Source organism: Diplotaxodon limnothrissa, linkage group LG17 (genome assembly GCF_057381915.1).
Source record: "Diplotaxodon limnothrissa isolate DT_005_m linkage group LG17, D_limnothrissa_male_GT1.1, whole genome shotgun sequence".
NCBI lineage: Eukaryota > Metazoa > Chordata > Actinopteri > Cichliformes > Cichlidae > Diplotaxodon > Diplotaxodon limnothrissa.
Genome location: NC_140612.1, coordinates 41,941,659 through 41,953,878, shown reverse-complemented (window position 1 = coordinate 41,953,878; position 12,220 = coordinate 41,941,659). Strand labels below are relative to the sequence as shown.

The following is a 12,220-nucleotide window of genomic DNA, read 5'->3' as shown; positions in this document are numbered from 1 at the left end:
GCACCATTGGATTGTGATCTGGTGGCCATCGTTGTCATTTAAGTACAGTGAACTCATTGTCCTGTTCAAGGAATCATTTGAGATTATTTAGAGTAGACGTTTCACCTCTCACCATTTCACCCTAGAACTGAAGAAGCTTCTCGGATGAGAGGTGAAACGTCTTCAAGCAACTTAAAGAAGTCCAGATGCTTTTCTTTCCAAGCTCCTTAGACTATGGAACATGTTATATTACACTGTTGCAAGTATCAGGTGGAGAGTAGACAACTGACCCAAAACCTCAGAAACATAAAAATGAAACTAGATCTTTTCATTTTCATAGATTGATTTACTGCAAATGGACTCAAGAAGTGAAAGTTATCAGGTCTTAATTTCAGTTTTAAAAGAGGTGGCCTCCAGCTGAACGTCAGCAAGACCAAGGAGCTGGTGGTGGACTTCAGAAGGAGTCAGCACAGAGAGTACAAGCCCATTATCATCAATGGAGCTTCAGTGAAGAGGGTGCAGTCCGTCAAGTATCTTGGTGTCCACATCTCCTCAGACCTGACATGGGCTGCCCACATTCAGGTTTGGGAACAGCTGTGTGAAGGACCAAAAAGCTCTCCAGAGAGTGATCCGTACAGCAGAACGCTGCTGCAGGATTGCTCTCCCCCCGCTTCAGGACACCTACACCAGGAGATGCCGGACTAGAGCAGCGCAGATACTGAAGGACCCGTCCCATCCTGGCAACAAACTGTTCCAACTTCTGCAATCTGGTAGAAGGTTCCGCATCTTCCGGGCAAGGACAGAGAGACTCAAGAGGAGCTTCTATCCCCAAGCCATCCGTGCCCTAAACACACACACCCGCCCTCTCACATCATCTATAATTGACTGAGACAGGACTCTTCCAGACACTAAACCAAGGCACAATGTACATTTCAATTCCTTTAATTTTAAATATGTTTATATTGTCTATCCTGTAAAATAGTCAGATATCTATTCATATTAATGTACAGAATTCACCTGCTTGCTGCTACTACTGCACATTCACCCAGTGTATATACTATATGTGTATATATATATATATATATATATAATGTTCTTCCTCTACACCCCCCCCCCCCCCATTTTTTTTGCACATGTCGAGGAGCGTGTCAGGCTACATTTCACTGTGTGTTATACTTGTATAACTATGCATGTGACAAATAAAGAACCTTGAACCTTGAACCTTGAAAAGAGGGTAAATACTTTGGGAGGATTTGAGGGGTTTTTTGAGCCACGTTGCAGTTCACACTCCACACCGGTTGGTGGCGGCAATGCACCATTCAGTTGTTTGCCAACAGCCGATAAAATCTAGAAGAAGAAAAGGACTCTGCTCTTCCGTAAAACAACTACGTAGCTTGAGAAACAAGAACACCTCAAGAAAACGCTGGTTTAACAAGATGAGCAGTGAAAAATACCCGCGGTCTTCTATCGAAGACGATTTTAACTACGGCACTAATGTTGCTACGGCCAGTGTTCAGATCCGTATGGGTGAGTAACAGACCCGTGCTATCTAGCTAACACTGATATCATTGGCCGTGTTCACGGTTTTCCTCTATACAGTTATTATTGGTTTCGTTAGCTTCCGATGGGTTTTGAGCTACTGTAACGCTGTTTCTTGGTTCATTAGGCTTTCTAAGGAAGGTGTACACCCTCCTGAGCTTGCAGATCATCTTGACCACAGCCACCTCTGCTCTCTTCATGTTCTCTCAGACCATCAAGGAGTTTGTTATCGCAAGGTGAGAATGAGCTGCTTCATATATAACCAGGTGCTGCTGTCTGTTTCATTTTTCTAAGGACAGGAGACAAAGAGAGTACTCCGTCTCCTCTCACGAGAATCTAAAGTTACATTATCTCCTGCGGAAGCTCCTCGTCTGCTTTCATTACATCATCCATGTTTACGCAAGAGTTGGCAGTAATGGTTAAATCCGCCTCCTCAATATGTGTAATATTTAGTGATGCCAACAAATCTCCTATCTCAGTGTTGTGCAGTTTCAAAGAGACAGAGAGTTGATATTGTTGTATCATAGTGTCATCGTATTCTTGCAAATATTAGATTTGCTTTATCATTATGCTGCACACTTGGAAGATGAATCAAAAGCAGTGTAGCTTTGTGAGTTCGTCTTTACTGCTGCAAATGTATAGACAGCAACGTTACACATTTGTACAATCTCTCACAGCTCTTTTAGGTGCACTGCCTTATGGTTAGTCTTTAAACACAAAAAACGAATACTTCTTACAGTACATCAATGAAATAAACATAAACAAAAGATGGTGTGATTCACCAGTCTTCATCTGCTGTGATTACAGCCCGGTACAGGTATAGATCCACAAAAGCGCCACGAGGTTTGGATGTGGCACCTTGCCTGGGATTACCATAATGACCCTAATGTCATTGAAAAGCACAGGATAACTACTTTGATTGCACAGTTTGACCTGAAACTGATAAGTGTGCGAGCGAACGAGTAAGTTTGTGTCTGTAATTCTTTAAAGGAGTGTGTGATGTCGTGTAAGGAGTGTGTGAGGGCTGCAGTGAAGAAAAGCGAGTATATCGAGAGTGTCAGCATTCTAAACTCTGCTTTGATCAAAGGATTTTATGCTGCTGTGAACAAGATGTTATGATGGTGTACATGTTTATTAATATTAAAAATAATGAAGTGTCCAGCCTGACAACCTTCAGGTTTTATTGGCTATTCTATTTTTGAATATTAATGCTATTTAATTAACAGAATATTTTCTATTATTTCACTTTTAATCTGGAGAATGTTACAAAAGCGTTGAAATAAATAAGTTCTATTGCAGTGATAAAGAAGGAAAAACAGTCATCAGTTATTGTAAATGTAGCCATTCAGTCCTGACGTTAGTGTCACATACAGATACGTTTTAACTGGACCTGAACACGCAGGTTTGTGAATGTGATCGTTGGAGAAGGAGGGACGTCGAAATAGAAATTCATCCCATAGTGTGTTTACTACAACTCTGACCTGTGACAGAGTTTCAAGGTCAGAGGTCAAGTTTTCTGTAAATCTTGTGGATGAGGCACGAGTGTTGATTCCCCCCCCCCATTCATTTTAAGTCCAGGGAAAAGGAGGCCGTAGCTCAGGGGTTGGAGTTGGTTGTCTGCCACTGAAAGTGTCATGGTTTGTTCCCTGAGTTGCCCCCATTGCATCGATCAGTATGTGTGAATAAAACATGTGTTTAGCGTGTTCATCAGTGTCATGTAGTTTTCTGAACATAGAAATGAACTTTCAGAGTTTGAGCCATCGTGCAGCACCATCTGGAAATCTTCTGATTGGCGACTGATTTTTCATGGCAGTGGTCCCAAACTGCCAAATGCAGTTCAGGATGTCTGGATAGAAAAGTGAAACAGTGTGAGGTTAAAGGTGGCCAGTGTCCAAAGAGGCAGCTTTGGGGTGTCCTTCAGGGAGCTCGGAGGAATTTTTCTGATGATGATTTAAAGTAGAGCTGGGCGATATGAGATTTTTTCATATCACGATATGTTTTTTTCATTTCAGGCGATAACGATATCTATCACGATATCAGCCAAATAACTATATTTGTAAGATTTAAATGTGCCGTTGCTCACAAGTAAAATGTGAAATAATCAGCAGCTTGTTTTTATTTAAATATTTATTTCCCATAATAAGTTCAACAGGGTAGATGTACTTAAGGAACATGAGACTTTTTCAGATAAATAAAGGCAAATATTGCAAACTACACAAAAGGCAGCCGCTAAAGCGTTTAAGTTTCAAAATAGAACAAATGAAACAGACTAAACTGTCAATTCCACTTAGAAACAAAATATTAATTCTAAAAATAAATCTTAGTTTGTTTTACAGAAGAACAGACAAAACTGACTAACTTTTGTCAATATCAAATAAACTGAGAACTAAAAGGAAATTCTCAATCTCTCCTTGTTGTATAGCTGAGCTTTTCAAACAGTTTTAACAGTTACTTTAGTCTGACAAAAGCCGAATGACGAATTAGCGCTTCCAGTCAGAGACTGAGGCTACGTCCACACGTACACGGGTATTTTTGAAAACGGAGATTTTCCGTTTTCGTTTTAAAAATAATCCCGTCCACACATAAAGGCAGAAATGAAGGAAAACGCTGCTATGAACATGCCAAAGCAGCAGGTGGCGCTAGATTCCTAACCGTGCAGAAATGTTGGCCAATCAGAAGTCTAGAAGCCTCGGTGGGAAAAAGTAAACAAAGCTGGGGCATAGAAGCAGAACCGAGTCGTATGTGTGGAGGGACAGTAACTGTGTGTATATGTAAGCATTTAAACACTGCAGAGAGTAGAATTAACAGTATTGTAGAAATTCATTTCACCGAAACAATAACGTGGCGCACAGTGTGACGCATGCACCAGTTTATTGTATTTCCAGACTTGCTTTCGGCACAATTTACAGTGCAGCTACTCTGTTTTTTGTCAGACTTGAAATAGCCGAAATACCTTCACACTACGGAGCTTCTATGGCTCTTCCGTTCGACAATCTCTCCGGCATTGGAACCATCATCTGTTTTCTCTTCGGTCACGCTCGGTTGATTTTTCTAGTCGGCACACTCATTTCCTCCATTACCTGCTGGCTCCATTACGCGCTGGCTGCTTCCCAAACAAACACACGTGCGGCTTGGCACTTGTGCTGTACGTAACAAGTCACGCGACGTGACGCTGCGGCTGTGATTGGTTCGGCTCTGCGCTACTTAATTTGGATTGGCTGACCTTTTTTTTTTCTTTTTTTTTTTTTAAGAGGACAAGAGCGGCGAGGTCTATCGCGATAGTTTAATTTCTCTATCGAGTAAAAGTTATATCGCGATACATATCGTTATCGTTCTATCGCCCAGCTCTAATTTAAAGACATTATTACACATCAGGCTGTGCTGAGGAGGAACGGTGGTTTTCCCAAATATGAACTTTAAAGCTCAGGAGAATTGTACGAAACCAGTTTTGCCTGTAAACTGAAATTCCTCTTCTGTTTGCACGGTTCAGTAAATTGTTGCTCTTATTTCTCTTTTTCCAAGCAAAGTGTTAAGAGGCGATGAGTGGCTGCATGTACAGTCTGATCACCTGTCCACAGCGTGCTGTCTGTGCTACCTGCTGTTATAAAATGATCCTTCGTTTTGCACATAATCTCTATGAAGCTTGGTTCTCCTTATTGTCTCACTGTGACCTGGTTCCTTCCTCAGCCCAGCTGTGGTGATGGTTTCATCTCTGCTCTCGCTGGTTCTTCTGGTGGCTCTCGCTGTGTACAGGCACCAACATCCAGCTAACCTCTACCTCCTGTTTGCTTTTGTAAGTTCTTCTGTTTTCAGTTTCTTGAATACATTTTTTAAATTTGATTGATTGTCATAACAGTCAAAATTGTTGTCTGCTGCAGGAAAGTAACGGTGATGGGCAGTGAGTCATTTTTCAGTGAACCCAGTCCAAGAATATTCGTGGTCTAATTCCTGCTCGTGATAAAACGAATGTTTTATAAGAACATACTTTTACACCAGGAGACGATGATCACCAATCATCATTGTGACCGTCGACAGGTGGAGTGATTAACTCTGATCGTCTCCTCATCACAGCATCTGTTAGTGGGTGGGATAGATTAAGGAGCAAGTGGAGATTTTATCCCCGAAGTTTGTATATTACTAGCAGGGAAAATGGACAAGCTTAAGGTTAGAGTTAGTTTGACAGGAGCCACATTTGATGACGGGGTCGGAGCATCTCCAAAGCTGCAGCTGTTGAGGGCGTTCCCAGTCTGCAATGGTCAGTATCTAAAAAGTGATCCAAGGAAGGAACGTTGGTGAACCACCGACAGAGTCGTGGGTGGTCGAGGCTCACTGATGCACGCGAGGAGCGATGCCTGGCCTGTCTGGTTTGATCCAATGGATGAGTTATTGCAGCTCAAGCTAACAAGAACGAGCTGCTACAGGCTGCCCGTGCTGACCTCTGTCCACTGTCAAAGCACCAACAATGGGCACGTGAGCCTCAGCAGTGGACCACAGAGATGAGTCACATTTTCTGGTGCATCACGTGGACGGCTGAGCGTGTGTGCGTCACTTACCTGTGAAACACCTGGCACCAGGGTGCATTATGGGATGAAGGCGAGCCAGCAGAGGCAGTGTGATGCTTCAGCTAGGAAACCTGGAGTCCTGTTACTACCTGCCTAAGCATTGTTGCAGACCATGTTCAGCCTTTCCTGGTATTACCGATGGTGGTGGCCTCTTTCAGTCGGCGCCTTGGCACGAAGCAAAAATGATTCACATTTGTTATCAGCAACGTTCGTCTGTCTCTGGTAGATCAAATGATTAGAATTACAATCATAATGATCAGTTTATTTCCTCCATGAAGAGAAGCTAACACGTATAACAGTAGCTTGTTTATGAACAGTGGGTAATATAAGTATTCAACACGTCACCAATTTTCCAAGTAAATATATTTTAAAAGACTCTATTCACAGGTGACAGTAACACCCATCAGTGCACTGATGGGCCTTTTGTGTTTAATACCAGTTTTACTCACTATAGATGTATAATAGATGAAGTAACTGATGAGGCATACTGTAAACAATGGTGGATGATATCAACTAAACAAGATGACAGAAGTTGTTTCTAAGATGGTATGAAGTCATAAAATGTTCTTGTTTTCTATTGTTTGTATTTGTGTGTGTAAAATGGTCTTTAAGGCTTTTTATATGTGACCTGTTTCAGCTGTGGTTACAGAGCCATAAACCTGATGCTGTCCAGCATGAAGCTGTAACATTCCCCACGTTACTTTGTTGCCATGTTTCCTTTTTCATTTTGAGCTGCTCAGCGGCTGCAGCCGCAGTAACTGCTGCTTTAATAATGGCTGTGTTGTTGTGTTGCTTGCAGACTCTTCTGGAGGCGCTGTCTGTTGCCACAGCTCGTAAGTGTTTAGAGTTGCATTCTGTTAGTGTCCAGCCTTCCAGGCTACCGTAGACTCTGATGGGATTTCTTTCTCTCCACAGTCACCTTCTATGATTACTCCACAATACTGCAAGCTTTGTTTCTCACCTGTGCTGTGTTCGCTGTATTAACAGCCTACACCTTTCAGTCCAAAAGAGATTTCAGCAAAATGGGAGCTTGGTAAGTTCTGTGTTCTGATGGGACTCTTTAAATGTCTGTGAAGGTTCTCAGTCGTCCAGCTCATCGCAGTCTGAGGAGCTCGGACAGGAAAGCGTCTGGACTTAAGAAGACGTCCTTGAAGACGTTTCATCAGAGAAGCTTCTTCAGTTCTAAGACTAGAAGGTGGAGAGTCACAGATTTTAAGCCTTTTGGGCAGAGGCTCAATAGGAGGTCCACGACCCTCTTGGGTCCCACAGGGCTTCAAATCTGCGACTCTCCACCTGTTGCTCTGAGAACTGAAGAAGCTTCTCGGATGAAACGTCTTCAAAGAAACTTAACAAAGTCCAGTCCGAGCTCCTTCAATGTGCCGCCTGATCACACACAAGATGTAACATGCAGATGAGATGAGTGGAGTATATAAATATAACATTCGTAGATTTTGAAAGTTGTGACGACACGAAACACCTTCAATCTGAAGCTAGAAATGTACATGAGCTTTCCACTGATGTCCTACTATCTGACGTGCAGCTCAGACAAACTGAGTCCAGCTAAAGTGGACTGTCTGTTTCATCCCTGCAGGCTTTTCTCCTGTCTGTGGATCCTCATCATTGGAACCTTCATGAGGGTGAGTGGAGGGGCCTGATATCAGTGTCACATGGGCCTAATGAAAGAGGAACAAAGGCCAACGAGTTACAAACAACAGAAAGCTACAGAGAAAAAGGGCTGATGGTATTTCTGAGCTAAGCCTACACATGGGCTGTGCACCAATGTAAAGAAGTTTAGTTGGAGAATTGTAATGTTGGACTTTTTTCCACATCAAACATTTGCTGAGCCACAGTAGGTGAACTGGTCACGGGTAGAAGCAGCAAGCTGTGGCAGTGAGACGGCGTGCACAAATGAAACCTGTAGTTTCCCTGTTGTGAAGCGTGCAAACTGCAGAGCTGGTCTTTTTCTTGCCTGCTGGGGTAAAGGGCTTGTTGAAATAAAAGGCCTTGTAGTGCAGAAGACTTCCAAGTTTAAAACCAGCCTTTGTTCTGCTGCTTTTCCTTGTATAGGATAAGATGTCAGTGCTGCAGCTGAAGTTGAACACGGCTATAAACCCGATGAAACAAAACATAGACACGTTGGTAAAATCAAACACAAACTGCTGCTGGGTGCTGTCAGTGTTAGGAGTGTGCTGGTTCTTTACCTCCTTCCAGAGAGCAGTCGGCTGAACAAGGCCGGGACTGAAGGGCTCTCTGATCTCTGTAAGGAAGCTTTCGATCCAAGTGGGAAGTTACGGCAGCCTAATCACTAGAACGTCAGGGATGACAGTATTAAATAACAGTTTGAGGTGGACGCAGAGCAGTGGTGGTTTGGCTTTAGGAGCAAACCGATGGGAGTCACTTTAAATCCCCTTGTGCTCTGTTCTCTCTGCAGCTCTTCTTCCACAGTGACGATGCAGGTCTGTTCCTGGCTGGAGCTGGGGCCTTGGTCTTCTGTGGCTTCATCATCTATGACACCAGCATGCTGATGAAGCAGCTCTCTCCTGAGGAGCACATCTTGGCCTCCATTAACCTCTACCTGGACATTGTCAACCTCTTCCTGCACATTCTCCGCGTCCTCGACTCGATGAAGAAGCACTGAGTGCTGCAAACCCACAATTTGCCTGTTCTGTGATTAATTTATGCTTGTGAGTGTTGATGTTGGTGCACCAAAAATCCCATTATTGACCTTTGTAACTGTTAAAACAATCGGTGTGTTCTTGGTAAGCTCTTTCTGTTGTTCTCTGCTGTTTGTTTGAAACCCCAAATTAACCAGCGTTGTGGATTATTATCAGTTTTTCTGTCTTGTAAAACCAACAAGTACTCGTCGTTTTGTGGAGGAAGGCCACACTGCCTGATTTGATATGGAGCCAGTGAGCAGCTCGTCTGCCCCTAATGCAGCTCATTTCTTTTAAACAGCAGCTCTACACAGACCTCTCCAGTCGTGCTGCTCCAGTTCATGCAGTTTACAGGTGAAGACAGAGCCTCACACTGAAAGGAGAGCTGGATGGATGCAAATGCAGGAAGCATTGAGAAAGGAAACACTGACCAATCAGATGTGTTCACAGACGTGTGTGTGTGTGCACAAATCTGATTGGTCAGTACTTCCTTTCTGAATTTGATTGGATTCTGAATGATGCACACACACAAAGATTTGCAAACAACATTGGCTTTGTTAGAAAATCTAAGCACATCTTTAAAATGAATAATAATTTTGTCAGTACAGTTTTCCACGACGTGAACCAAACGTGCTCATAGAACGATGCTGATAAGTAATTATATAAACTGTACATCACGTTGAAATAAAGGTGAAAATACAGAAAAGGTCTCGGACCTGTCTGAAAAACACAGGTTCTGTTTAACTTTGCAGATCTAAGTAGGCTTAGAGAAAAGCAACACGTCCTGTCACAATGTAAAGCAGTGTGTCCCAACCTGTGAGAGCCACGGCTTTGGTATGATGTGAACAGGTTCATGTCTGAAACCCTCCAGTGTTGTTAAATTATGACAAATCTCCAAAGAGGAGTGGGCCAAAGTTCCTCAGTGATAACAAAGACCCGCTGGTAGTTATCACAAACGCTTGATTGCAGCTGCTGCTGAGGGTGACACGAGCAGTTATTAGGTGTAGTCAAGTAGTTCATGACATCAATTTAAATAAAATTAGAATTTAAAAACTTCTAAACTAATATTAAAATGTATTTATTTATATGACTGTTGTACAGCAGTCCATCATCTGAAATGTGTGACAAATACGCAGAAAGAGAAAAATTAGGAAGGAGGCAAAACCTCTGTGTGCACATTTGTGAACGGCCCGCTGTTTTAATTTGTTATGCATAAGATTTACTGCTGAGTCACCACAGACTCACTCCCCCTCTGTTAATGGTCTGCCAGATGAATACATGCTGATTTATAAAAGTGTAAATGCACTATCTAAATTCTAAAATTGTGATATTTACTTTTTAATTTATGAGCTTCTTGGTATTGTTTTAAATTCACTGTGTTTGTTTTTGCAAGTCTATACATGAAAAAGACTTTATTAAAACAATTAGGTGAAATCATGGTCTTTATGTGTGTGAAACTGATTATATAATGATTGTATACATATGATTGTTAGATTCATTTTAACTTGATTAAAACAGTAAGCTGTTAATCTGTTGATCTGAGTAAATGTGTGTGTGCTAATGAACAACAGCACTGTATGCATTTCCAGCATTTGCCTGCATTAAGTTTGGCTTTATCTGTTGACACATGACATATGATTGAAGTTTGTTCGGTCTTGTAAGACATCATTAAAATCAGTTATAGGTTATATCTGTAAACAGCAAAAACAACAGAGAAGCTTGTAGAGAAATGTGGAATAGATCTAATGAACACAACCCGAAAGCCAGAAGTTCAAAATCCAGGCCCAGAAATCTTCCTTCAGAGTAACACGCCCAGGATATGTTGCTACCATGTTAGGCATATTCAACAGTAACTGGGAACTTTTGTTTTGAAATCCAAAAATATATTTTCAAGTCAAGTGGCTTTATTTCCAACCATGTACAGTGGTGCAGCATACGGTGAACCGAGACAGCGTTCCTCCAAGACCACGGTGCTATGTATGACAGGAAATCAACACAGGACTGCAAGACATATGTAAAACACCCAGCTCGCCCCTGTGGGCGGTCTATCCTTCAAGCTGAGGTCCTCTACCAGAGGCCTGGGAGCTTGAGGGTCCTGCAGTATCTTAGCTGTTCCCAGGACTGCGCTCTTCTGGACAGAGATCTCTGCTGTTGTTCCCGGGATCTGCTGGAGCCACTCGCCTATTTTGGTCAGCCACCACCATTTTGTCCGTCTGTATCTGGAAGTCCCACAGGATCTTAGCTCGGTCATTCTCCACCACCCTTGGGGGCATCTCCCACTTTGACCTCGGGACTTCCAGGTTATACTCGGCACAGATGTTCCTGTACACTATGCCGGCCACTTGGTTATGGCGTTCCATGTATGCCTTGCCTGCTAGCATCTTGCACCCTGCTGTTATGTGCTGGATTGTCTCTGGGGCATCTTTACACAGCCTGGGGTCTTGCCTGGTGTGATAGACCCCAGCCTCTATGGATCTTGTACTCAGAGCTTGTTCTTGTGCTGCCATGATTAGTGCCTCTGTGCTGTCTTTCAGTCCAGCTTTGTCCAGCCACTGGTAGGATTTCTGGATATCAGCCACCTCCTCTATCTGCCGGTGGTACATACCGTGCAGGGGCCTGTCCTTCCATGATGGTTCCATCTTCCTGATGTATTCTTGGATGTTCGTTGTCTCATCCTGGACTGTGGTGCTGACACTCACCAGTCCCCGGTCCCCTTCCTTCCCTCCTCAGGACTTGCCTGACCCTCTGCAGGTACTTGGTTATATGTATATATGTGTGTGTGTATGTACATATACAGTACATATATAGTACAGTAATGTACTTACTGCGTAAAGTAAGTACTGCAGTACTTCACCTTGTCTGCAGTGTCAGTCTCCATATGTGGCCACCACATGAGCTTCTGCCCAGGCCCTTCATGCGTCTTTTCCTGGTTGTGACTGATGTAGCTGTTCTAACATGGGCGTCCACCTCGTTCTGCCCCCCACAGCACACACCCACCCTGCACACTCATCTCTTGGTGTCTCTGTCTGTAGGGCTTAAAATCAGAATGCTGTGTAGTTCAACAACCCCAAATAAGCTTTGAGCTCTGTCACTGATTTTGGGGGTAGCGCCCCCTGCACTGCTTTCACTTTAGCCAGCACTGGATGTAAGCTTGTCTTATCCACCCGGTGTCCTAAAAATGTCACTTCTTTCTCTGTGAACTGACATTTAAACTCAGGGCCGCCTCCTCTAATCGCTGCAGGACTTCATCCAGTCTCTGAAGATGTTCTCGTTCATTTTTTGGACCATTTACTCCATTCACTGAGTAGTAAAGTGGAATTTGTAAATAAAAAAATAACAACAACAATTGTTTAAAAAACAGAAAACAAACAAACGGGAAAAAAAGTAAATTTATTTGGAAAATATTTTATTCACTGATGCAGATTTTTCAAAGCAAAGCCTGACTGGAATTACTGGAAGAATGACGTAAAGCGGTTCAGTGAGTCT

At 42.9% G+C, this 12,220-nt stretch overlaps 1 protein-coding gene across 1 annotated transcript; it reads left to right on the top strand.

Moving 5' to 3' along the window:
- The first annotated feature begins 1,327 nt into the window (after positions 1-1,327).
- On the top strand, positions 1,328-10,188 carry tmbim4 (transmembrane BAX inhibitor motif containing 4). The gene is made up of 7 exons (XM_085376454.1): positions 1,328-1,506; positions 1,646-1,754; positions 5,206-5,311; positions 6,880-6,913; positions 6,996-7,113; positions 7,672-7,717; positions 8,512-10,188. The coding sequence occupies exons 1-7, from the start codon at positions 1,416-1,418 to the stop codon at positions 8,716-8,718; spliced, it is 711 nt and encodes a 236-aa protein (XP_085232580.1). The 5' UTR covers positions 1,328-1,415; the 3' UTR covers positions 8,719-10,188.
- The last annotated feature ends 2,032 nt before the right edge of the window (positions 10,189-12,220 follow it).

Coding starts and splice junctions, on each gene's coding strand:
- tmbim4 (XM_085376454.1), top strand. CDS start 1,416: ATGAGCAGTGAAAAATACCCGCGGTCTTCTATCGAAGACGATTTTAAC. Junction 7,114..7,671: donor TTCAGCAAAATGGGAGCTTG/GTAAGTTCTGTG, acceptor TCATCCCTGCAG/GCTTTTCTCCTGTCTGTGGA. Junction 7,718..8,511: donor TCATTGGAACCTTCATGAGG/GTGAGTGGAGGG, acceptor TTCTCTCTGCAG/CTCTTCTTCCACAGTGACGA.